Below are 24,855 nucleotides of genomic sequence, written 5' to 3'. Positions count from 1 at the left end.
AGAACTGATCAATCAATCACTATGAAATAATAACCTCATAAAATACAGTTTCATTGCAAAAATGCAGCTTTCATACTGTCTGATAAAATCTGAAGTCAGGAAGCTGCTGCCTCACATAGTGTTTGGCATTTATTGTCGGAAGGCTGGAAAACACACGAATTTAACTCGTCAAACATCCCTTAAGAGATTCAGGAGCTGGATCTCTACTGGATTGCACTGTGTACTGATCACAGGCCTGATGCTACCCAACAAAACTACTAGAGGTCGGCCATGTCACATTAGCACATTCAGAAAAGTAACAACGCAGTTACCTCAATAATCTGTCATCCTGCACCAACTGCAGACTGAGCTGGAGCACCACTGCTGGGAAGGTATGATATAATGTTGCATAGTTTAAAACAACTGTTCACAATGTTTGTAATAAATAAATAAAAATCCAAGGTTACTTTGGTGTTTTTATTGATAAAATAAACATACAATCACAGGATTAATGCACTTACATTCAACTAGCCATAAAACATAATTCAGCACCCCAAAGTGCAGTGGCATCCATATTAAAACAGATCCATGTAGCTGAATATTGTTTGGCTGCCTGGATACAGCAAATGGCTTAAAATCAAAGATATGAATACAAAAATAACCTACACTATAAATGTAAAAATAAAATGAAAACTGACAAAACTGCAGGACAGACTTTCTGTCAGTCATTTGTTAAACATTTTGAAAGACCTAATTCCATATGCACACAGGATAATCGGATCTCAAACAGCCAGGAATCAGTGGACTTATTAATTCACATTTGCCTATATTTTCCAAAGATATGCAAATCCCCTGATAGACGTGTCGTTTCAAAATATATAAATGTCAAGAGATAAAAGGCATTCTGACCCTAGTAAAGTTTGGTATTCACCGACTCGTGGTTGGGTTGGATAAATAAGGCACAGGGCAATTTCTGTAACTCATTAACTTTGTTAAATGTTCCCTCGCAGCAAGCAGGACTTTGGCCCATGTAGGTAGCACATCTCTCTATGGTTCCTGCACACATAATGCAGAATAATGCAGGCGTCTATATGCAGAAAAGCATGGTCACAGCACAGTCATACACAAGAAAAGCTGAAAAGCAAATGAATCTTACACTATATGGTGCACACGTCTATATAAGATTACACATAAGTACTTCTTTGCTACCAGTAGCTAACTCTCAGTAGAAGTGTTAAACAAACAGAGACACATGGTAACAGTGTGGGCTGCTTCACTGTGTCTGCAGGGCCTGGGCGATGTTCAGGCCTGACCCCGGGGGCAACGCCCAGCCATCCTGGCCCTGGTGGGTCTGTAGCAGGCAGTACAGCTGCTTGAGGTGGGTCACTATGTTGTCTTTGATATCTGGGATTGAAATCTGCAGGCGAACGCTGCCACTGTCAAAGGATCGTGTGTTATCTCCAGAAAACATCTCGCTTATCATGCGAGCCACCACTGGAATGACCTGCAGGGCAGAGGAGGGACAGAGGTACCAATGAGCCACAGCAACAGGGACTGAAAATTCTAAGGGAGATGGGAAACATCCAGATTCACGACAATCAAGTGAAGTGCTGAAAAAAAAAAGGCTTAATAAATTGTAGCTGGGGGAAAATGTTTATGAACTGACTTTCTGCTTGTTTCTTTCATTTTTATTTGTCATGTTGTAAAATATTTGTAAGCAGTAGCTGTAAGAGATGAAACGAGTCAATGAAATTATTAGTTAATCAACAGAAAATGAATCTGCAACTATTTTGATAACTGCTTATTAGCTTTAGTGCTTTTTAAAATTAGAATCATTCACTGGGTACCGCTCCTTCAGTTTGAGGATTTGCTGCTTTCTACACTGAATTTCCATTTCCATTTTCTTTATCCAGCCTAACCCCTGATTTACTGGCTTGTATTGTCAACATTTCTCACCTGAACCATGATAAGCTTCCTCTCCCTGGGCCTCCCATCAGGCCACTCCTCTCCAAAACACAGGCTGATTTCAAACTGAGGCGGGGTTGGTGTCTGGCCACGCTGGTGGGCGATCACACCTGCACAGGTTTGAAAGAAGTTTATTAGAATTAATTCCTACGGTATATTGCATTTCCAAAAAGTAGAGGACTTTGATTTAAATACAACCCAAGTTCATTTAACTATCTATGCTAATTAAAGAACAGTACAGAGAACGTTCTACTTACTGCTGAGAAAAGACTCCAGGCAGAAGAGTTTGACCCTCCTCTGTCGCTCTATAAGATTCGGTGCAGCTGGATTTGGAGCACAGGGACCGGACCAGTACACCTTACACTGGCAGAGGCGGACTGCATAGATATCATGGCCACTGACCTCCAGGATCAGACCCCTGTCCATCACATCTAGCAGGCGGTTAGTGAACACCCTCTGCTTGTCATTGGTAATGTGCTCTGTGGTCGGGAAGCGTAACTGTTCCAGGTTCACCGGTCCAAACAGCTCTTCCTGGTTGACCATGGGGCCGAGGTCTCCGTAGAACAGCCTGCAGCCCTGCGGGTTACTAACGGTCACTGTGGGACACATTTCCTTCCCTCGGTACAGAAACTGAACCTCCAGGTCTGTCACTGAGACACAGATAAGCACAAGCGTACGTTACTGAAATGTCATTTCACCCAAAAACACAAACTTAAAAGCCTGAAAAGGTGTGAAGATATTAAAAGCAGGTCAAGTTTAATTAAAAAAAATATATATATGTGGTGATAAGTTTCTCACTGGGTCACAAATCTTCATTATGACGAATGTGCGCACTTTGGTTTATTTTGACTTGATCCCACAAACACAGTCACCATCCCCCTGCTGCTGTAACAACTCACTAGAACCACATCCACAGCTGAAAACAGTCCCCATCAACTGCGCCATTTACTGCTGCCACAGTAACGTTTGCTAAAAGCTGTCTGAGAAAACAATGAAACTAAATATCTGCAATGTGTTCTTAAAGATTTACATCTTCAGTGGGCTTGATGCCACAGCCACAGAGGGGGAAGTCAAAGTATTGAGAGACAGACTAACACATTGTTGGTTGTGGTCTTTTCATTGGATTTGCTAACGATAGCAAATTTATATCATATAACCAGCTTTATCTTTGAAGAAAAACTTTTTCACACAGTGGCAGCGTACCTGCGTTCCATCTCTGTGCAGAATTATGACTGTTAAAAAGAACAGTGTGTTTCAATTTAGAGAGAGGTAACAGCTTTCAGCTTTTCATAGAAGAAGCCTGTACTTACTCGGGAGGGAACTAATCCACATTTCTGGAGAGGCAAACAAGGTGTCGGGTAGAGGAGGGGGCTGCATGGTGGGATCAGGCAGAGGAGCAGGCGGCATGTCAGCCATGGGTGTGGGGTGCATCTCCACATCCACAGGCTCCTCTTTGGGCCAGATTTTAACGGGTTCCTCTTTGGGCCAGGCCTCGTTTGAAGGGGGACAACTTGGAGGCTGCATGGATGAGTCTGAGCCCATAGGAGACCACAGGATCAGAGGAGAGGGGCTGGGGCCTACAAGAGAGAAGAGTAGTGGTTGTTAAATGCAATCAAAGTGTCTCCCTGTGCTTTGCTGTTTTAAATGTAATGCCAGGAAATGAAAAGTGAGAGGAGAAGTTATGCACCATTGGATGGGTATGGGGGGAGAGACTCTGGCGTATCTGGAACGTCCTCCTCACCGCCGTCATCATCATGTGGAGTCCATGAACCAGCATCTGAAGAGGCTGTTGGTTGAGAAACAGAATCAAAAGATGGTTAATCTTGTGTAATGAAAATAAAATGAATTTGTAAATTTGTAAAGAGGATGACATTTAGAGGAGGAGGAGGAGGAGGATGAAGAAAGTTAGTCTTAGTTTTACCTTGGTTACTGAGGGGTTGTGGGATGTCGCAGACATCATATATCTTCAAAGGATTCATGGGGACCTCTTTAGTGCCATCGTAGATGAGGTTGAATTCTCGGCTTTTGTTCAGGGCACATCGAAGCTGAGCTTTCCACTTTGCAGGATCAGGTTCATCGACTCCCTCCTGGAACTTCCCAGTCTCCACAGCCCACGCCTGGAGGAACATTCGCACAGAGCGGGGGTATCAAAAATCACAGTCCTGTTTTCACATCTTTATATATCTACACACATGATCCACATGTGTGTATTGTCTTTTGGTATGTTGATGTGTATGTTGATGCATTACGTGCTGTACCTGTCCAAGATAAAACACACTGGTGTAGATGTAGAAATTTTAAGAGTTGTCTCACTCCACAATGAAGCATGAAGCATGTGCAAAAATATCACCCGTTCAAAAATGTTCAGCTCCAAAACTCTTTAGTTTTTGTAAATGTTGCACAAATTTTTACTTTTTTGTGAACATATTTTTCCTGTAGTTTGGCAGATGTACAGAGACATGAAACAAACAAGACCGTAGGCACTGACACAACAAATGTGTAATCTCCTTAAAACGTAGACAAGATCACCATCACTGTCTTTAATGTCTAACTTTAATCGCAGCAACACAAATTCAGAACCATTGCTATCACCTGCCCTCCTAACCCTTATAACCCAGACCTCTGACTCCATGGCTTGCACCAGTGTTTCCTAATGCTAGAAGCATAACCGAGAGACCTTTTGTAAGCGGGTTACTAAACCAGATGTTGCTCAAGAGACATGCCTTTTAAACGCATTCTCACAAGGCATCAACCAGCATAAAACTTGTTCATATGTGGATGGAAAAAACACGGCCTAATAGAAGGTGAGGTTCTCGCCACCTGTCTGTGCCAAAGCCCGTGTTTACAATGCCTGACTTAGAGTAAACAAACCCTTCCCATACATCTTAGGATACGGATAAGTGGAGTTTTGACCTTAAATATGGTGTCCTCATCCTCATGCTGGGGTGTGTGTCGTGTTGCGTGTTTCCACGGAATCCTGAAGCGCATGGCCTCACGGTCAATCCACACCAGACCCGGGTACCGGCCGCTGTCCACCTGAGCGACCAGCCAGGGCTTCAGGCGGACACGTCGAGGGGTGACCGACATCCCGACTGCAGGGAAAACACAAACCCGTCAGCCCACAGTGGGTTCGTGTCCGGATCACACACACTCACACACCGTAGGAAATTATACTGCTGCAGCTGCAGTTCACCTAAACCCTGCAGGTCGGGATTTTCCCGAACATTTTACAGCTACATGGCTTCACCCTGTCAGCCGAGGTGGCCTTCAGCTTATTTATTCACCCCGTTTCTGCAGCTGCTCGCAGATTGGGCCTCGCATAAGAGGCCGCCTGATATTTAAACGTGAGAATAACAGTGGGGTCAGACTAAAACTGAAATAAACAAAGCGTACAAAAAAAAACAAAACAAAACACATACCTGTGGAGAACCAGGAAGTTGGAGGACTCTCTCCCTCTCGGCCTGCTCACCAACAGCTGGGAATAAAAGCAAGCGTTTCCTCTGCAATTCCCAAAACTTCCCAAAAGCTTTCCCCTTAAACAACGATCAGCGACGATCCCCTCGACGAAGCCGGTTGATAACAACAAGAGAGAAAAAGTCTGAACTCGGTCAACCGCGGGGAGTTGATGTTTTTCGCTCGGCTCGGTCCTTCCCCTCTCCTCACCGAAACTCAGGTACGGCCGTGACGTCACGCCGGCGACACACCTTTTCTGAGCAGCTGGGGGGCTGCTTTTCACGAAGCACGTGGACGTGACACTTTATTTTTCCGTGACTGGGGATTTTGTCATAGTCTAGTGTATAAACGCACCTGTGGACCAAGTGTACTTGAAAAACTATTAATATAGAATAATTACAGATAAATAGTCACGGCTTTAAAACAGATGTGAAACCTGATAATCACAGAAAATAATTTTTTTTTTTTGGTTTATTTTGGCTCTGTTCAAAGCTGTAGAGAGTTAGAATTGACAGCATTTATAATATTTAAATGTTTTTTTTCCCCCTACAATATCAGATACAGATAGGAAATAGTACACATCTGTTTTTGATGAAGTCATTGGATTACATTTAATTAACCGAATAACAATAAGGCTTTTAATGTTCCTTTTTTGTTATTGTTCTCCTATAAAATTGACAATTTTTTCCACAAAAACATTTATATTTTATCACTGTTATGTTGTTTTATGCTGTTTGACCTACTTTTAATAGAGATAGGATGAAAGGGTTTACTAGGCCTACAAGTGGCCTTTGTCTAGACTCAATAATCCTGAATTGGCCTGCAACCAACACCGGACCAGCAGGCAATATTTATGTGTGACAGGGCTTGACTCAGCTGACAGGCAGAGCTGGAGTTTCCAAAGAGGTGGACGGTTTGTGATGATCCCGCCACCAACAGGCCGGCAACAACAAGAAGCCACTCCCTGAAACCGCTCATGTCTTTGAGAGCGTGTGTCCGCCGTCCAGCTGCGCATCAGTCCCTCTGCGTCTCCTGGTTTCGGGATAATATGCATAATGAGCCCGTTGTCGTGTGTGTCTGTGTGATGGTAATTATGCCCTTATTTGATAGACAGTTTAGCACCAGCTGCCTGCAGCGCTGAGAGGGGACACGTTTTTCTCTTCTGACCTGTGACATGTGTGCACAGGCTCCCACCTCAGGGGATCTGGATCCCACGATGAGCCTGAGGAGTCTCCAGCTGATTAAAGCGAAAATAAAGAAAAGCATGTTTCTTTTTAGTACAGTTTATTTTTCTGACTTGTCTCTAGTTTTAGCCTGACTGCCCACAGTAGGGCCATACCCTTTAGATGAGGGTTTGCAAGTACACTGTAGTTCATCTCAAGGAATCGTAAACCAAAAAAACTTAAGAACCACAGACTTCATGAAGATTTCATAGTTTCCTTGTGAATATTGGTAGTCATTCTGCGTCTGTCAGACCAGGTTAGTTGAGGTACTTACTTTTTACACATACACACACCATCAACACCACGAACCATTTGTAGCACAGGCTTTGTTTTACATCTTAAGGGCAACTACAAAGAACAAATGTGGAAATGGAATAATAACCATGGTCATAATTGGAGGAACAGGGAAAAACAAAAACCGTTCAGCTGGTGCTGAACATTTACAGACTGGTTCACGTCCATTTGTCCTGATGATGATTTGTGGATCATCCCGAACCCACATCTTCTCTCATTCAGCTGTGGCACATTTACGTAGAAATGTGTATTTCAGAGTCCATGAAGTTGGAAACACTAACTTTTAGACCGAATCTCTCCTTGAATTTTTTGGACAATGTGTGTGAGGTCCAAACTCTCTGTTAGCGTCTTCAGGAGCATTTCGTCATTCTGAACCCCCTCCATGAACTCCTCATAGGACAGTTCACCTGGAAAATGGACAAATATACATGCTGAACTCAAATCCTTCAATGCTGCTGGTGGGAGAGATGAATATTTGGTGAATGGTTTGATTAGGTTAACATATACAGCTATAAATCTGCAACAACAGTGATTTTCTGTCAGTGCAACAACTGGTTTCAAAAAATGATCACTTTTCTGCCGTGTACAGTATATATTGATATCACGAACTGTGATTCAGTCACTGTGACAGTGATATTTAGCTCAGAGGTCTTACCATCTCCGTTGATGTCAATCTTGTCAAACACCATGTTGGCAAAGTCCTCTGCTGACATCTCTTGAGGAATTCCATTGATCGCACGAATAGACTGAACATGACAGAAAGAGAGTAGAGCCTGTTAAAAACTGATGCTGGTGCATAACTGTTGCATTTTCCAGCCAGCAGATGTCAGCTAAATGTCAGCTATTTGTGTCTTCACCTCCCAGCACCACATTGTGTCCCACGCTCCTCTAAGCCTGAGGTGGGATCTCCACTGCTTTGTTTCTGTGTTTTGTGCTCTCAGGTTGTTTCAGGACAGTACTTGGGATTTTCTTCAGTCCGTCACTAAGCCATTCAGCAAGCCTGAACATGAGATGAGGGCTCATGCCTACCTTTATTATCAGAAGCAGCTCTTCACGGTCGATGCAGCCACTTCCATCGATATCATACAGTTTGAAGTACCAGCGGAGCTTCTGCTGCACTCCTCCTTTCAGCACCAGGCTCAGAGCGGCCACATACTCCATGAAATCAATAAAACCATCCTACAAAAGAAAACTCATCAGCAGAGCAGCACACATACAAACTATACTACTGACACAGCCACTATAATGTCTGTTTTTATAATTTTATAATTTCTTTAAATGTGTTTTTTTTAGAGTCGCAGCTACTGAAATAAATACATTTATGTTTGAAACGCCATAAGAGAAATTCATTCCCAATAACTCAGCATGCCCCTGCTCCTGGTCCACATGTATCCATAAAGAGGCTGCTTTTTTTAAGGTTGTAGGTCAGTTGAGTAAGTGGTGTCAGTGGAATAAATCCCCTCCTGTATTAGGCTAAGGCCCTCAATATTAGTAAAGACAACATGAACAATTTTCCTCTGATAAAAACAATTTGCCTTAACCAACTAATAGACATGAAATAGATATAAGTGGTGGAAAACCCCACCACACATACAAAAAAATGTTTAATGAGAATGGGGATAATGATGATAATTATGTATCATTTTCAGTATTATTGGTACACTATGAGTGTAACTTGGATTATTCAAATTAGCAGCATTTTCACAGGCTTTCTACTTATCAGCGTCCTTTGAATTAAATCTTTTGTCTTTGGATTTTAAGCAATGATGGGCACATTTCAGATTCATCTGTACTGATATAATAACATTAGCATAAATAAACTGCCCTGTTAAATCATTAGAAATGATCTTACATCATTCATGTCAAACGTCGTAAACATAGTCATAACATAGGCATTTGATGTCTCTGACAGATTCCTCAGGCCAAAAAACTTCTTGAACTCGTAGAAGGTGAGAAGTCCGGACGGGCACTCAGTCATGAATTTCCTGTACCACTGATGACTCTCACAAGTTTCTAGTTCCTCCACAATCGAGTCGTTGCAGTTTCCCATGTCTGCTTTTCAAAATATTGATGCATAAAATCCTGTAAAAACCATAGACACAATGTCCTGCATCCACCAAGCTTTCAGGCATAGCAAGTATGCAGACTAAAAAGTGTTTGTAAGCAACAGGATTCAGTGGGTGTCTGTGTTAGCCAATCATCTCTCTGTGCATCTGTGAGAAAGGCTCAGAAGTTGTAATCCACTTTAGACTTAACTAGTTAAAGAGACCTAAGAGCAAAAATAAGTCAGGATGACACCAGCTGACCAAAAACTCATATCTAAGATTTCAGACTGATTTTTATGAATCAAATATGAATCAATGCTGCTCACTTATCCAGTTTCTATGTAGTCCTCATTGTGCTTGATGAACTCTGCAACAAAAATGCTTTCATGTAATCATTTAATGTATTCACCTCATAATATGATCAAAAACTTCTTCCATATTTAGCTTTCTCTTTTTCTACCTACCTTACCAGTGTGGTATGATAAATTACTATTAATATTCCCTCATGAGAGATTGTCCAGTGGATTTTAAGGAACTCTTCAGATAGGTTTGTGAAATAATTGTCTTTCCTTAGCATATATTTTGGTTAGTGGCCTGAAATAATATTGATCTTAAGTTAAGTTTTTCCAACTGTGAATTTATTTCAGTATTGTCTCTGTTTTTCTTTGTTTTGTTCTGTTGGTTTTTATACAGTATGATGTATTTTCTGGAGCACGAATGTCTGTACCAAATCTTACAGTAATCTTTCCAGTGGCTGAAATATTTCAGACTGGACTGACAGGGCTGACTGGCAGACCAACATTGCCATCCTAGAGCCATGCCACTAGCATGGCTGAAAAACTTTCTATAAAACACATTTATAAAACATATATCATAAACTGTGACTGGTTGTTCGCTGACATTCACCTAGTTTATTGTCAGATGTTATTAATGATACATTTTCAAAACATGTTTCAAACTGCTTTACATAAGATTAAAACATTTTTTTTTTTTCATCGTGGTCTTTAATGACAAAGTGCTGTTACTGTCTCACAGATTAAACATGAGACACGGCTGGAGTTCACTACAGGTCAGAGAGATACTGTGAATCTGTAACCACTCTGTTACTGCACACATTGACAAGAACTTGACCTCAACAGCCAGGGGTTCAGTGACATCCAGGGGAAAAAAGGTAAACACAGAGGTACATTTAGGTGCATCAAGCAGAGAGCCAACCATAACCCTTTTTTTAATATTCATAAAGTATGGAGCAGTTCACAGATGCAGTGTGTTTGAATTGTAAGACAATTTTTAAAATACAGCAATGCAGCTCCTTGAGACAGTTTCAAAATATCAGGCCATACATAGTCATAAATCTTCTTTCCATAAGTGCTCTCTCAGCTTACCCTAGTTTTACTGGAGGAATGGCAGTCACTAGGTTATTTAGACCCTCTTAAAGCTCCTCCATCTGCTGTCACACTCACTGCAGTGGGCTGCTGGTTGGCTGGACTTAGGAGGGACAGCAGTAAGCGTGCAGTGTGGACATGCCATGCTACTGAATGAATATCATTTCATGGTCCTTAGAGAAATTAGACGCAAGTGTGACAGATTTTGTTCCAGCAAGATGTTCCAGCACGGTAAAGGGTCGGTTCAGCCACATGATGCTCTTACACAGTGGTATCTAGCTAACTTTGCCCAGGTCTGACGATTTCTGCTTTCATCAGTGGATGTGAATAAAAATGTATTTCATTTAGTTATTAATTAAATATGTTTTATTATTTATTGTTTTTTGTAAGAGGTGCACATTAATAAAGTGAGTTAGCCAAAGGTCTGTTTTTCATCTGTAGTCACCCTAAAAAAGAAAATAATTACTGAAATAGTTTAGAAAGCTTTGCAGAGCAACAATGCAAAGGTGATATTAAGGTTGGTAAAAATATGGGCGACAATAAGACATATGGGCTACAAGAAGTCATACACAAAGTCATACACAAAGCAACAACCACTTGAACAAATATAAATCACTGGCACAATAAAAGCAAGAAGACAGTGAAAGCTGTTCATGCAAGTACAGGACAGACGTGTGAACGGTTTTCATTGGGCCTACTCTCTACTGATGAAAATGAAATCTGTCTTCAGATGCAGGTCTAACTGCTGCTGTCTTTGCAACTGTACGTGTTCTTCCACACAATACATTTGATTCAGTTACTGTCTGTAGTTTCGTTTCCATTTACAACCAGTGCGTAACTCATCCTAATGGAATGGGAAAATGTTTATAGTCTCTCAGTCTTCATTTCCTCTTGTTGCTGTCAGTTATTTCAGTTGTATTTGTGCTCATTCATATTTTTTCTAATGCACAGGTCAGGGTCTGTATGATTTGGGGCTAAAACTACATGGGGACATATCGAAGGCAAGCAGAAGTTGCTCAAAGAAAATATTATTGCTTATGATCTCATCATACTGGTGCCTGTACTGGCACAATCTGCCTTCAGGACACAGCCATGTTTTAATAAAACGTGACAGAACCTTTATCAACCACGCAAAGTGTCTTTATTTGTTTATATGCAGTCCAGGGAGATAAGAGAAACATTTTATTCGCCACTAAAAGACTGCAATCAGTGTGCCTCTCCTCACCAGATGAGCATATCTGGATTCTAAATATATAATTGAATAATAAAATGAATGAATGAGCCTATACCCCAAGTGGAGCTGATCTGTATATTGAGCGTTCTAACGCAGGTACAACACTGAAAGCTCTTGCCAGCACATTCTTCACATTTCAGCAAGCATCAGTCAGCATCAGGAATTCAGACTAAGGACAGAGGAACTTGATGGACCAGTCTGGTTTGTCTGTAGGACAACTGAGGAGTAGGTGCGACAGACAGACTTGACAGGAACACAGTGATTGTAGCCAGGAGGGAAAGAAAAAAGAACACCTTTTAAAAATATCTTCTATTATATAATTGAAAGAACAAGGCAAAAACTGCTCCTACTCAGATTCACTTCTTTAATTAGAATCTGTATTCAGATGTAAAGAATTGCCATTTTTCTTTTAACATAAACATGATCAAGGAAACAGATCAATTGTCTTTATTAGATTATTAACATATTTGTAAGATTCGTGGATCTGTACAAACCAGCTGTGGAAGAGGCATTTAAGTCCTTTAGTTGAGTAAAAGTGGTGATACCACAAAATGAATGAATGCAAGTAAAGTTCAGACTCAGAAATTTTGATTTTAAGGCATCAACAATTTTATGGCAAAATGCAAATTTTCTGAGTGGACATTGCTGCCATTTTCATTTGCCTGTGCTGGATGAACACTTTAAACAAATTAAAAATCTATGTGATAGCCTAACTTTTGTGTGGCTTGGTCTGAAGATTGTCTGTGCCAGTTTTAGTGAAGAATGGACAAAGTTTGTCAACATAGTAGCAAAAAAAAACACTCTTACATAAAAGCCAGTACAGTGGAAAATGGCTGTACAGCAGTATTTAACATCATAGGGTGCACTGAACTCAGCTTGATCCAAGCAATCTGATGGTACCATTTTTGAAAATCAGGCATATGGTTCAAAAGTTACATGTGTGAACACACCTTCATCTTTGACCTGTTGTTGGTAGAACCCTTGAGGCATGGGCATGAAACCTGGGGAAAAGCATCACAAGAGTGTCCCCAATCAGTTTGCCAATATCCAACACTTTTTACCACATGGTTCTAGAGTCTGCCATAGACTCCCATGGCAGAGGAAGATGAATAAGACAAGGTAGAAGCACAACATCGTGCCTACACAGCGTCACTGCTTTGCCCCCAATAATGTTTAATGTAGGGCTACTGTATTTTAGATTTTTATATATATTTATATTTATGTATGTATAATAGGTTTTTAATGTGAAATAATTACTAGTTGTATCTTTAAAGTAAGAGTAGTGGAATAAAAGTAGAATATATATAGTAGCAAAATATGAAAATTATGAAAATTATGAAAAGTAAATCAAAAATACCAGATAATTGTACAAACTATGGTACTTGAGTAAATGTAGCCTATAGTTTCTCTCCAGTGGTGCTATCAATTTTGTCTTGTAAAACACTGGATGTCAGCTGTAAACAATCAAATTGTTTACTCCCACAGCTCAAAGGCCACAAAGAACCAAAGAGCTTGATTTAGCTCCGATGTAAATTGAGTGAATGTTGTTGTGGGGTCGCTGTCACGGGTTAGCTCACCATGAGCTTTAGAGGATTCTTGATCCTCTTTAGCCTCAGCTCTTCAACATCATCTTTACAGTTATCCTGCTTATATAGGTCACATGCTTCACCTTCCTTAGGTAAATATTGCCATGAAATGCCTGAGTGATGACACAGATTTGTAATAAAGTTTCAAAAATGGGTGAATTTAAAAAAAAAAAGAGAAGTAAAGTTTCAATCTTAATCAATAACTAACTGAACAGGAATAAATAGCAGGCAGTTGCTGATTTGTTATATTGAGGTTTCAGACTGATCACAGTAGCTCCTGTTTGTCCTGTTTGAATTTAAGATTCTTTTGATGACTTTTAGATTCCTTTCATGGTTTGGCTTCATTATATGTTCTGTATTAAAGCATCTTTTCTCTGGCAGCTGTAATCGGACCTAAGTTCATCCTGATAGGTTATATTAGTGACTGTCCAGCTTGTGGACGTCTTTCTAATTGGTTAATATAGGTTTATGGGAAATTTATAAAAGGTGAGATTTTGTTTTTCCTCCCTGACACACATAATTCTGGCTCCTGTAAAGTATGAACAATATATATTTTTTTAACCCTCAACCCATCAGTGTTCTGTGTGCTTGTTTGTGTGATTGTTTTCAGAGTTTTCATGACAAGTTCCACAGTCCATTTTATTTTTGGTTTGACCACTTCCTGAATGTCTTATTGTATTTCATGATATTTCATGTGTGATGGAAGTTGTTCTCAGATCATTTCAGTAAAGCAAAAGTAGAAACACCACACTATAAAATACTTAGTTACATTTAAAAGTCCTTAAGCAAACATGTATACGCAACACCAGCAAAATGCACTCAAAGCATCAGTACTTGCAGAATGTTACACTATTATACTACTGATGCATTAACACGTAGGGTGCAGTGATGTAATGTTGTGACTGGCTGAAGTGGATGAACTCCACTTTAACTAAGTTACTTTTGCCTCAGAAAGGTGGTGGAGTGCAAGTATAAATTGAAATGCTCAAATACAAGTACATCAGAGTTGTATTTACAGTACGTTCCACCTGTGGATCACCTTATGATTCTGGTTTTTTTTAAAGGTGCTATAGAAACAAATTCTATTATAACATTTACCGATTTGTGATCAGATGAGTGTTTTATTACACATTTATAGCCATAACACCAACATAGCCAGCCCATTTCCCATCAACATGACCTCAACATCCTGTTGAAAGTCGAAACACTGCTGGCACATCATAATAAGTACTAGCCTAGTTTGCTTTTTTATCAAGGTGCTGTAAAGTTAAACTGTGTCCCTGCACGTGTTTATGGTGGCTGTTAATCACATTGTCCTGATTATTCCTCCAGGTGAAACCACTGCTACAGTCAGCCCTGCCAAGTTTGTAGACCACAGTGCATTTGAATGATGATGATGATGATGATGACAGACTCATTTGAAGGCGATCAAAGCTGGGCGGTCCATATTGTGAGCAGCCGGTATCATGAGGGCGAAGCGCAGCCCACTGGGTGCGCAGGTACACGCAGGTGAGATCCGCGCTGGAATGTCGCTGGGAAAGGAGAGCTGAGGCCTCACCTGTTGGGAGTGTAGAGTCACAGGGAGGCACAGTGAAAGGAGAGGAGGCGTGGCCAGCTCCATTTTCTCTGTCTGTCCCGAAAAGACTGAACCAAAGTGCTGGAATCAGGTTTACCTGGAGCCCAGCGGTGCACCTGTCGTCGAAGTAGCTCACCTGCGCTTTACCTCGGATTTACCTGCTGATCAAAATGTCTCAGTAGTCCCTGCTGAGCCGTGCAGTCCTGTCTACACACTCACTGAGCAATAATCATGAAGAGGGGGACGCTGAATTTTTTGGGTCGAAAGAACCAGTCTCTTTTCGACACCAATGTCAAAATCAGGGACATGGGTGAGTACACCGCTTACAGGGCCTACGCTGTGGGATATAATGGAGAGCAAGTGTTTACATGAACGGTTTGCTGAAGACTAACACGACCTTTGTACTTGGTGTTGACATGGACAAAAGTGTAAAAGCCTTATTCCACGAAGCTTAGATATGTAGACTTTATAACTGATGATAGAAGTGGCTTATAAAGGAAATCTCAGCAATATTTAGCATTTTCAAATGGCATTGAATGACAGGTGTCACTAAGGGAATATGATCCATGAAAAGCCTGTTTTTTTATGTTAATGTTCTGCCTACATCTGGATGACCTCGTATAGCTGGCTTTGTAATGACCTGTCTTCTGTAATTACCTTCACTTCACTGTGGTGTTGTTGCCTTAACAATGCTTTGAGGAAACAAGTGCAATCCACGGGCATTTCAAGAAACTCCAGCCAGGAGGGAAAATTGCACAACCTAATATCTCTGAAGATCCAAATATATCTTATTGGAATTGTCTAAAAAAAAAAAGAAAAAGCTGCTTCCGATGTTTTGATTTGACTGTTCATTACAGTTCTGGCTTGTTTACAGACAGTTTGAATGTAGTTTATGTAAATACAAGTGAGCTATAATCTCAGACACACAGCAAAATTATTACCCAGAATTATTACAGGTGACATATTCAGATGCAAACTGATATATGATACACTGTTTCAGGAATTGGAGCCTTGGTATTTATTAATACTATAAACACTTATTATAATAACATATAACAGCACAAATACTGCACATATTGTAACAACTGAGCAAACTCCATAAAACTTTGAGGAAGACTGTGAGATGTGGTTGAAAGCTCAAGAAGATACAAAAAAGACCTCAAGTTTGTTTTTTTTTTTTGTTTTTTTTTCGGGTCACACAGTCAGACCATAGTAGAAATCTTTGAGAAGAACTCATCGGTAACGTGAATGATGCCCATGCATTCGCTCACAATAAACAAAAGTCATATCACTTAATTGTACTGCAGCATTCAAAACCAGGAAAAGACAACATAAAAAGCCATATCACAAAGGTATGGTAACTCAAATCTACTCTCGCAGGTCGATATCAGCTTCCTTATGAACTGCCCCAACTCTCCATGACATTTTATTTCACTTGACAGGCGACAGCAGGAAACAACAGCAATTGCTATGCAAAGCTACAACGTGAGAGGGAACATTTGTCTATTTAAATCAGACAATCATTTGGTTAGACTGGTTTAGTGCCATGGCCAATTCTTCCTGTAGTCATCTGTACTGAATTGTTTTGCTTTTTTCCCTTTAGGCTAAAGTGCATGAACATCATAGGCACAAGATTGTTATACCTTTTGACTAAAAAAATGTGAGGAAAAACACTTTGCTTTCCTTCCTTGTTTACAATGTCAAGCCCTTTGGTTTCTCTTTCTTCAGCCCTGATGAAAAACTGCTTTAGAGCGCTGACAGAACATGCAGACTAAGTGACTCCCAGTGTCAAATGTCTTTCATCAGTCACTTATTGGACAAACAATGTGACTGACACTGGAATGAACAGTGAAGGAATGTACAACTTCTAAATTTCTTTTCTCCAACCAACCCTACAGACCTGCGATATTATCAGTTTATCACGTAGTTTAGCAGAATGGTTTTCCAGCTTGTTTATATTTCTACATCTAAAGCTGGATGGAGATAACCTCAGTTATTGGCTGATGCCTAATGAAGATGTAAGAAAAAGACCATCAGGCTATTTTACTTATCATTTTCAGTAGCATTGCAGAATAATATAAATAATCTCTTTTCAATACAATGTGTAAAAAAACGTGAACAACTTTAAATGCATTGCAATATCAATGTTTAGCTGTCATGATGCCATTTCTTTTAAACAGAACAAAATATATACTATACAATCCAACAAATGTAACAGAATTCTTTTACGTACTTAAATTTTCTGAAGTCGATTACAAATTTGTGAAGCTTCTTAGCAGTTTATTTCTATTGGAACATTATTGTGTTTAAAGCTACAAGTTGTGTTGCTGCAATTAAGTTCAGTCGTCATTTTAACTGACTGAACACAATCTGAAATGTAAATGAAGATTACAGTCATGTGTTCAACTTTGCAGAACTATTTAGATGTCAACAACAAAACTGTAACAGCGCATGGGATCACACGTCACAGTCAGCTTGACTGACCTCCACTGAGGAACAGTAAACAGTTTGACAGCGGTCCAGTTTCAGAGGGTTTCTGCGTCTTACCCCAACCCCATCGTTTATCCTTTCTGGTCAAACTATACATGGGGCTTTGAGCAGACACTGAATGGCTAAAATGTTACGTTGAAACTTGTTTCGCTATAAGAGGTCTGGCAGAGGATAAAATGCTCTCCCTTTTATTTCCCCAGACAATGTGGAGTTGGTGCTGGATTCACCAGCAATCCTTGAGTCAGGGACTGCCAGTGTGCGGGCCAGACCCACCGTCAAACATCACGCTGTGAGTATTTTAGTAAAGCTAAGTGGGACATGTACAGTAGATATTCACATTTATCTCACCTTCTGATGATGATGTAAACTAAGATATGTGTCTAAACAGTCTCCACTATGCTTTTTACCTGCAATGTAGGGATTACTTATCTCAACTCCACATCTGCAGAAATGAAACGTTGCATATTAACTGATAATGGACAGTTTATTGTTTGGCAGAGTGGGTGTGAATCAGGGTCATCTTAAACAACCACTGGGCCATAACATGAGAATCTAAATAAAGTGGTCTATGTTGAGTAAAACGTATTTTCTTTCCTTAACTTTGGAGTCTTTTGAGTTTGGAGCTGTTTATCTGTTCACTGAAAGTCTTTAGGCAGAGGTGCTAAATCACTTTCCTTACCAATACCTATAATATTCTCTCATGTGGGAGTGATAACACTGATACATTTCTGGCAACTATCTGCAACTTGGTAGTGAAAGTATAACTTGTTGTCCACAATAAAGATGGTATCACCATACAGGCTATTCTGCAGTACATACTGTAACGTACTGCAATACAGGAACTAGAGCAGCAAAATAATATTTCAAAAAGAGATAATCTATTATAAATAGTTTATTATTATATATTAATTCAGTGCATAAAGAAGTTATTTCAGTTTCACAGATTTTCAAAAATGTAAATCTAAATAAAAAAAGACAAAATAATAACAAATTACAATGTACAGTCATTAATGCTACTTATACCTCTACTCCTTTACATTTCATATTACACTAGTCCACTAGTCCACTTATTCCTTACATTTCAGATTTTGCATACAAAACATATGAATAGTTTATAGAATAAAACACATTGTTGAAAATTAAACCAGTGATTCCCGACTTCTTGGCTTGTGGTGCAGTATAGCACTCACAGAGGCCATTCTGCTGCTTAAGAAGCACTTTTCCAACGATACTTTAAGTACATTTTGTTGGTAATACTGTTGTACTTATACTTTAGTGGAATCTTGAATCTATTTTTACATTTACACATGTAAAAAAGCCCAGTACTTTGTCCACCACTCTGTATTGCAAATGTATTGCTGTTTTGTCCACCTGCTAACATGGAAGTTTTCATTGACTCATAGCATTACATTAGCAGTGGAAATGAACGTCAGGCCTTCTATTATATCATCAGGGTGCAGATATAAACAAAGAGCTCATTTCTGCTCTGGCTTCACACACCTCAGTGTTTGGGAGTGTTCTGTGAATGCGTCTGTGGCATGTGTTGGATGTGACACACCCAGCAGCACATGGGCAGGACAGCTCAGACTGCAGTGACAGATGAAAGTGAGTCATGATGCAGGGAACAAACAGACGAAATCAAACTGGATCATACGCCATCTTTAGTGACACACCCTCAGCCTGTGGTGCAGGGTTCATACTTTTCCAGGAAGCTACAGAAGTCCTATGGTTACAAGCAAAGAGAGAGTAGTGTCGTTCTAGGTGTGATATCAGGCAGAAGTCCAACTCATTTTCAATCTCAAATAATTTTGTTTTTGTACAGCTTCTTTATCGGTGTACATGTATATAAACAGACATTTACAAGGGCTGAAAAACTGTCTCTCAGCAACTTTTAGATCACGATTCATCACAAGCTTGTTTAAATAGACAGTTTTCTTTAAGCGAAACTGGTGTGAGCTCGCTGCTTTGTTTTTGTGATAGCAGAACACGCAAAAGGCCTGCAGCAGATTTACATAAAGAGTTACAGCAGTTAAAGTATAAGTAATGTGTTGTTGGAATGATTTTCCGGCGTTTTTGAAGGGCATGTACCCGGTTAAATCTCATAGACTTGTATTGTGTCAACACAGTCTGTGTTTATCTTTGCTGGCATTTGGGCCGTGAAGAGAACAGCAAATCTTTTCGTCTCAATTTTTTGCCTCTCTCTTGCACTCTCACACACACTCAAACAAACACACAGGTATCTAAGTGACAGCCTGCAATTTTCTCAGCCAGGCCCACTTTAAACACCAGACAATGCGATGAATAATAGGTGTATCCTCTGATTCACCAAGTACTCCTCATGAGTGCGGTATGTGAAAGTGTGTTGTACAAAAAAATGATTCCATAGCAACATGTCTCCTCCAGTTTCATTGTGACAAACCTTAAAGATCAGCCTTAAAATGTAAGCATTCATCATAAATTCCCACATTTTTGGTACAGAGTAAGAAGTGATAGTTAAGCATACATTTTATTGTATTTTTGTCGATGCCGTTTTACAGGTTTAAGTCAAAGCTATTTGCAAATAAGGCATTTGTAAACTAACCTTAGAGCAAGTAAAAAGTATTGGCCATGCTAATGTTTTCAAGGAACACTGAGTGCTACAATAGTTGAGAACTGGTTGGTTCACTCTGGGAGTGAATAGTTGCCAGAAAAAAAAAAACTAACTCTTTCATTACCAAGGATGTCGGTTTTATTTAATCATTACCACTGTTCTTGAACCAAGCTTAATTTCTCTATCAACAGTCTGATGGTGTTTTCTTTTTTCCTCACAGTCATCTGATAGTTTTCAAGGGTTTGCTGTCCCAACACCCAAAGTCCCCATCCTTCCCCCTGTCAATGGTCCAAAGGCCAACGGTTCAGGTGAGCGTCCAACTACCTCAGATATGTACTTTAGGTTTAACACGGCAAAGTCTAGAAAACTTTTATTTACACTCTGAAGGATGAAGATCATTTGTAGCGCCTTCACTCAGACTCAGTTGATAGATCACAGCCATCAGAATGACTCCATAAAGGGTTGAAAATGTAGAGCAGGTAAATGTTTACCCAGGCAATTGCTCAATAACCCTCCTGAATGTGCCCAAACAGCCATTCCAGCTGGCAAGGGTATTTACAGAATGGGAGTGTTTGCATCTATAGAATTTAAGTAAATATCATTCATTTAATTTTTAGGTGTGATCAATTCTGAATTTGAGTAAGATTCTCATCTTACTTTATCAGGCTTTAAAATCATTTCAGCAATTAGACTGCTGACACTTGGATGTTTGCAGTTATTTCTCGCCTTTAGGATATTCTGCTTTTATTGCCAAGTGAAATTTACATTGTTGATATAGAGGGGAGGCACCTTCATCATGTAAATGCTTAAAACATGGGGCAGCAGCATGTTCACTCACTGTAAGTGTTCCTGCTCTACAGTGTAGTGACCTCTATTCAGTCATTCTCTCTCTTCTCTTCTTTCACAGTCGGTGGGGAAAAGCTGTCCAACGGATCAGTTCTATCTGTGCCTGACCTTGTGGAGGGGGAAATATTTGTTCCTCCCCCTCCCTCTATTGCACCTCCACCCCCTCCAGGGACTTTTATCCCTCCTCCACCAGACTTCTTGGGTGACCTAAACAGTCCAGACCTGGCGGCCCTTCAGCCTTCTGCCTCCAAACCCACTCCACGGCCAGTGTCCATGGAGAGGGATATAGGCTTCTTAAAGCCGCCATCAATGGCTCCACCACCACCACCTGGCTCTGCATCATCCATACCCATTTCTAGTCCACCTATAGCCAAAGTTCCTGAACATCCGAAATTTGCTCCTCCACCACCCCCTACCGAAAAGCAACACAAGACTTTTAAGACACCACCACCAAAGCCCATTAGACTGTCCTCTATCTCCAACCTTGACTGCCCACCACAGACTCCTGCCCCACCACCCCCTGTGCAGACACCCAAACTCTCCACCTTTAATCCCCAAAACACAGCAAAGATTTACAATGTTCCTAAAACCTCACCTATCAGTGGGTATGAGAATCCTGACCCAAGACCCAAGCAGATGTTACTCCTGGAAGATTCTGGGTCTGTTAACTCTGCACCAGTGCTTGTCCAGTTGGATGGGAAAGTGCCTAAAGTGGCTACACCATCTGAACCTGTTTCCAAAGATGTACAGGAGCTGAATGAGAACTTACAAATTACCCAGCCCTCTCAACCACCTCTATCTGAGCCTAAGAAGGAGGCCAAAACAGAGACAGATTCAACACAGCCAGAAATAACCAAACTGCTCCATACACCTCCTCTGAAGTCACCACAGCCTCAGAAAGTGGACAGTTCTCAGGTGAATTCAGAGACCAGCAAGGACAAACTTGGAGGATCTCCAAGTCAAAGACCTAAATTCAGTCCGTTATTAGATCGTAAACTACGCAGCCTGAAGAGCAGTGAAACCAGTGGGTCACGAGAGGGGCCTGCAGCTTCTCCGCTTGCTCTTTTAAAGGCAGCTAAGGAAAGAGAGAGACAGAGATCCACTCATTCCTTGTCACGGGAAAACAGTGCCACGAAGAACAAGCAGCTTAGTGCAAGCATTCACCCGAGTGACTCGAGTCCCAATTCCTTTGTTGTCAACCCAAGGTCAAACTCATCCTCTTCTCTTACATTGCAAGAAAGAATACAGGAGAGTCCAAACTCTCTACAAACAATTCAGACTCCAGAAGACTCAAGCAGTCCTGCTCTGGTCAGGGATCAGATGCCGTTGACCAATCCAGCTCTCCAGTCTAGTATCACAGCTGCTGCATCCCCAAATGCAACCAACCTAGAAAAGCAGAAATACAATACAGAAAAAAGCCCCCCAAAGTTTGAATCTGCACAACCTGAGGATAATAAAGCGGAGATAAGTATGCCATTACTCCCTCCTCCTCCAGAGTTTGATGATTTAGATGAGATTATGGTGCCCCCTCCTTCCATCCGTCCACCTGATCCTCCTGTGAAAAAGGCACCAACACCAACTGTGACCCTTCCAACTCCAGTTCTGTCCCCTCCTCCAAAACCTAAACCCCCAGCAGCTCCAAAACTCCCACCTCCAGATATCGACGTCAAACCAAAGCCTCAAGTCCAGACAAAACCCAAAACTGCCCCTTCACAGCTACCAACCCCTCTTTCCCCGAGTCAGGCCACACTCCTGAGCATCTTACAAAAGAAGATGTTGGAAATGGACCACAAAATGGCCCCAGCGAAGGAGGCAGAGTCTAGTTCTGATGATTGGGAGGCCCCCTTGTCTTGTGACGACAGTACGGTCCCTGTTGTCCCCAAAGCCACACAACAGAGCAAGAATTACCCTGTGGTCAACAAAGCAGCAACCCTGGACATGCGGGAATTAGAGGGCAAAGTCGCCAGAAAATATCAGGACACATCCTCAGTGAAAGTTCCCACCAGGTAAGACTTGCTCAGACTTGCACTGCTCAGACATGACTCATTCTCCTTTTTAGGTCAATAAGACCAGTGTTTGGGTGCATAATCACTCATTATCCTAAACGTCTTCTTCTTTTTCAGCAACGGACCGTCAAAACATCAGTATGGTATGAGCTTTACAGTTCGCCCTGGAACCAAACAGCCTATTACTCCAGTTAATAGATGGGAATCTTAAAAATCTGTGGAAATTAGACACATCTATACAGCACACATTACATGTGAGTGTATGATGTGATTTTGCAATTAGCAGGAATTTGTACATTGGGGAAAAAGCACTTTGAACATAGGAGTTACATAAATATGCTTGGCAAGTTAAATTTGCATGTTAAGAATGTCTCATAACAATGGTGTGCTCAGTTATGAATGATGTAGTCTGAATGTATTGCTCAATCTCTGGAGGGCACACTGTCGCTGTCAAATAATCAGTCCCAATGCTGCATGGGAAATATTCCTAGTATAAACAAAATCTATGAATAAAATGCTTTTCGCTTAAGTTATTCATAGGTTAAACTGGAAGCTAAGGGAAAACAAATATACATTATACAGTTATTTGTAGAACATGAAAAGTCTTTCATAGCTTTATGTGGATTTATCTTGATTGTAAAATACAATAATAATGTATAATGTAATTATTGTGCCTCGTGCTGTAATGCCATGTCCCATAACTGCCATATTCTTTCACTGTTACAATTATGTAGGTCCACTGGAGCAAAGGCAACAGTTAATTCAGACACATGTCAGAGCATGCTAATTTCTCAGCAGAATTGTTTCTCATATTTATTCTTTGAGGTAATGTTTTTACATTTGTATGACAAGTTGAATGCTGTGGTAAAGTTTGTGTCAGTGAAACTACACTCATGTTGTCATTGATGTACATATCAATTTGTATAAGATTTAAGTAGAACTATTGTGTTGTATGTACATGTTAAAGTTATGTAACCGAAATATTTAAAATATATTGGTCAAAGTAAATCTACACAAAATGTTGTCCAACTCCCTAACTGGGAAATTAATTCAAGCGGTAATTGCATGTTGTCATAAATGTACTTGAGTTTTTTGTGCATAGCATAAAGCTCTTGTGTTAGTGTTCACTGACACCTTAAAAAATGTTACAGAATGCTTTATTGTTGATGTTTTTTGTGTTTGTGACCTATGAAGATCGTCAGTTAAGTAGAAGACAGACCGCAAATCACAATCTGACCGGTGATAAATACACAAGAACAAAAGCCCCATTGAAAAGTTATGTACTTTATATAATAAGTCAGGGGAAAGAGAACAGAAGCACAAACGTATTTTGATTAGTAATGTTATAATAATGTTACATCTTTTTTTAACATGCTTTCAGGCTTGACAAGTTCTTTTGAGATTCAGGAGTTTAGTAGATCTCAGTCTCAATGTTAAAATTCCCTTGTGAAATGAACATCTAGTGAAACAGTCTATAATTCTATTTAATAGACACACCTTTAGTATCACATCATACAGTCAAAAGAGTGCACTTATTCAGTTGGAGGCAAAGACCAGTTTAGGGCCAACTGTATATGATGCTTTCTGGCTTAAATATAAGAAAAACGTTTTAATGCTTTGAAATTAAGGGGCAAATGTAAGTACTCATGATAAAATAACTTAGGAGCGGTGCTCCAGGGAATATTTATCTCATTGCATTTGTAGTGACAAAGGGAATTTCCTTTCATAATGATAGCACCAGATGCAACTATGGTCCTGTTTAGACCTAGTATTAACATCTGTCTTGGAAGAGAGGTAGTCTGGGCCACATGTGGCCACATTTTTTTCCACAGTGTGAACGCAAATGCGTCCTGGGCCTATGGTTAAGATGATGGCAGGGAAATAAATTGCTTCCTTAAATTTTAATCATGAGCTTAAGGTGATTTTTCCTGTTAAAACACATGTAACTTGGCAAATGCAATACTATGGAAGAACAATCTTCCACTATGATGGGCGTCACTGTTAAGTCTTCCAGTTGTTTCAGTGTTGTTCGTTTCACTACACATCCAAGGATGTGAATTATTACGGTAATATTTACATTAATTACCACACAGCACATTGTGCTGCTGCCATGTGAAAATGATTATGACACTTAAGTCCAGTTTACGTCAGACCACGGACGAGCAGACACCTTACCTGCCACT

The 24,855-nt window shown here is 40.3% G+C and overlaps 3 protein-coding genes across 3 annotated transcripts; 1 reads left to right on the top strand and 2 right to left on the bottom strand.

The window, feature by feature from the left end:
• Window positions 1-442: 442 nt before the first annotated feature.
• On the bottom strand, window positions 443-5,615 carry irf6 (interferon regulatory factor 6). The gene is made up of 8 exons (XM_071495510.1): window positions 5,364-5,615; window positions 4,858-5,036; window positions 3,866-4,061; window positions 3,632-3,730; window positions 3,255-3,521; window positions 2,202-2,594; window positions 1,936-2,054; window positions 443-1,483 (listed from the first exon to the last, which is right to left on the bottom strand). The coding sequence occupies exons 2-8, from the start codon at window positions 5,029-5,031 to the stop codon at window positions 1,253-1,255; spliced, it is 1,479 nt and encodes a 492-aa protein (XP_071351611.1). The 5' UTR covers window positions 5,032-5,036; window positions 5,364-5,615; the 3' UTR covers window positions 443-1,252.
• A 1,049-nt stretch (window positions 5,616-6,664) lies between these two features.
• On the bottom strand, window positions 6,665-9,059 carry guca1ab.2 (guanylate cyclase activator 1Ab.2). The gene is made up of 4 exons (XM_071495511.1): window positions 8,767-9,059; window positions 7,944-8,093; window positions 7,570-7,660; window positions 6,665-7,321 (listed from the first exon to the last, which is right to left on the bottom strand). The coding sequence occupies exons 1-4, from the start codon at window positions 8,962-8,964 to the stop codon at window positions 7,191-7,193; spliced, it is 570 nt and encodes a 189-aa protein (XP_071351612.1). The 5' UTR covers window positions 8,965-9,059; the 3' UTR covers window positions 6,665-7,190.
• Window positions 9,060-14,815: 5,756 nt separating this feature from the next.
• LOC139630447 (uncharacterized protein C6orf132 homolog) lies at window positions 14,816-23,827 on the top strand. The gene is made up of 5 exons (XM_071493904.1): window positions 14,816-15,050; window positions 17,431-17,519; window positions 20,041-20,128; window positions 20,728-22,672; window positions 22,790-23,827. The coding sequence occupies exons 1-5, from the start codon at window positions 14,972-14,974 to the stop codon at window positions 22,881-22,883; spliced, it is 2,295 nt and encodes a 764-aa protein (XP_071350005.1). The 5' UTR covers window positions 14,816-14,971; the 3' UTR covers window positions 22,884-23,827.
• The last annotated feature ends 1,028 nt before the right edge of the window (window positions 23,828-24,855 follow it).

Source organism: Trachinotus anak, unplaced genomic scaffold, assembly GCF_046630095.1.
Source record: "Trachinotus anak isolate AG129_WGS33_773 ecotype Australia unplaced genomic scaffold, CSIRO_AGI_Tana_v1 ptg000013l, whole genome shotgun sequence".
NCBI classification, from domain to species: Eukaryota; Metazoa; Chordata; class Actinopteri; order Carangiformes; family Carangidae; genus Trachinotus; species Trachinotus anak.
This window is presented reverse-complemented; position numbering and strand designations above follow the sequence as displayed.

Excerpts from the sequence above, each read along its gene's own strand:
- irf6 (XM_071495510.1), bottom strand. The coding sequence starts at position 5,031 with ATGTCGGTCACCCCTCGACGTGTCCGCCTGAAGCCCTGGCTGGTCGCT. Across the intron at positions 3,522-3,631 it reads CCCCCCATACCCATCCAATG|GCCCCAGCCCCTCTCCTCTG; the intron begins GTGCATAACTTC and ends TCTCTCTTGTAG. Across the intron at positions 1,484-1,935 it reads GGAAGCTTATCATGGTTCAG|GTCATTCCAGTGGTGGCTCG; the intron begins GTGAGAAATGTT and ends TCTGCCCTGCAG.
- guca1ab.2 (XM_071495511.1), bottom strand. The coding sequence starts at position 8,964 with ATGGGAAACTGCAACGACTCGATTGTGGAGGAACTAGAAACTTGTGAG. Across the intron at positions 8,094-8,766 it reads CGACGTTTGACATGAATGAT|GATGGTTTTATTGATTTCAT; the intron begins GTAAGATCATTT and ends TTTCTTTTGTAG. Across the intron at positions 7,661-7,943 it reads AGCTGCTTCTGATAATAAAG|TCTATTCGTGCGATCAATGG; the intron begins GTAGGCATGAGC and ends TGTCATGTTCAG.
- LOC139630447 (XM_071493904.1), top strand. The coding sequence starts at position 14,972 with ATGAAGAGGGGGACGCTGAATTTTTTGGGTCGAAAGAACCAGTCTCTT. Across the intron at positions 17,520-20,040 it reads CCACCGTCAAACATCACGCT|TCATCTGATAGTTTTCAAGG; the intron begins GTGAGTATTTTA and ends TTTTCCTCACAG. Across the intron at positions 20,129-20,727 it reads TCCAAAGGCCAACGGTTCAG|TCGGTGGGGAAAAGCTGTCC; the intron begins GTGAGCGTCCAA and ends CTTCTTTCACAG.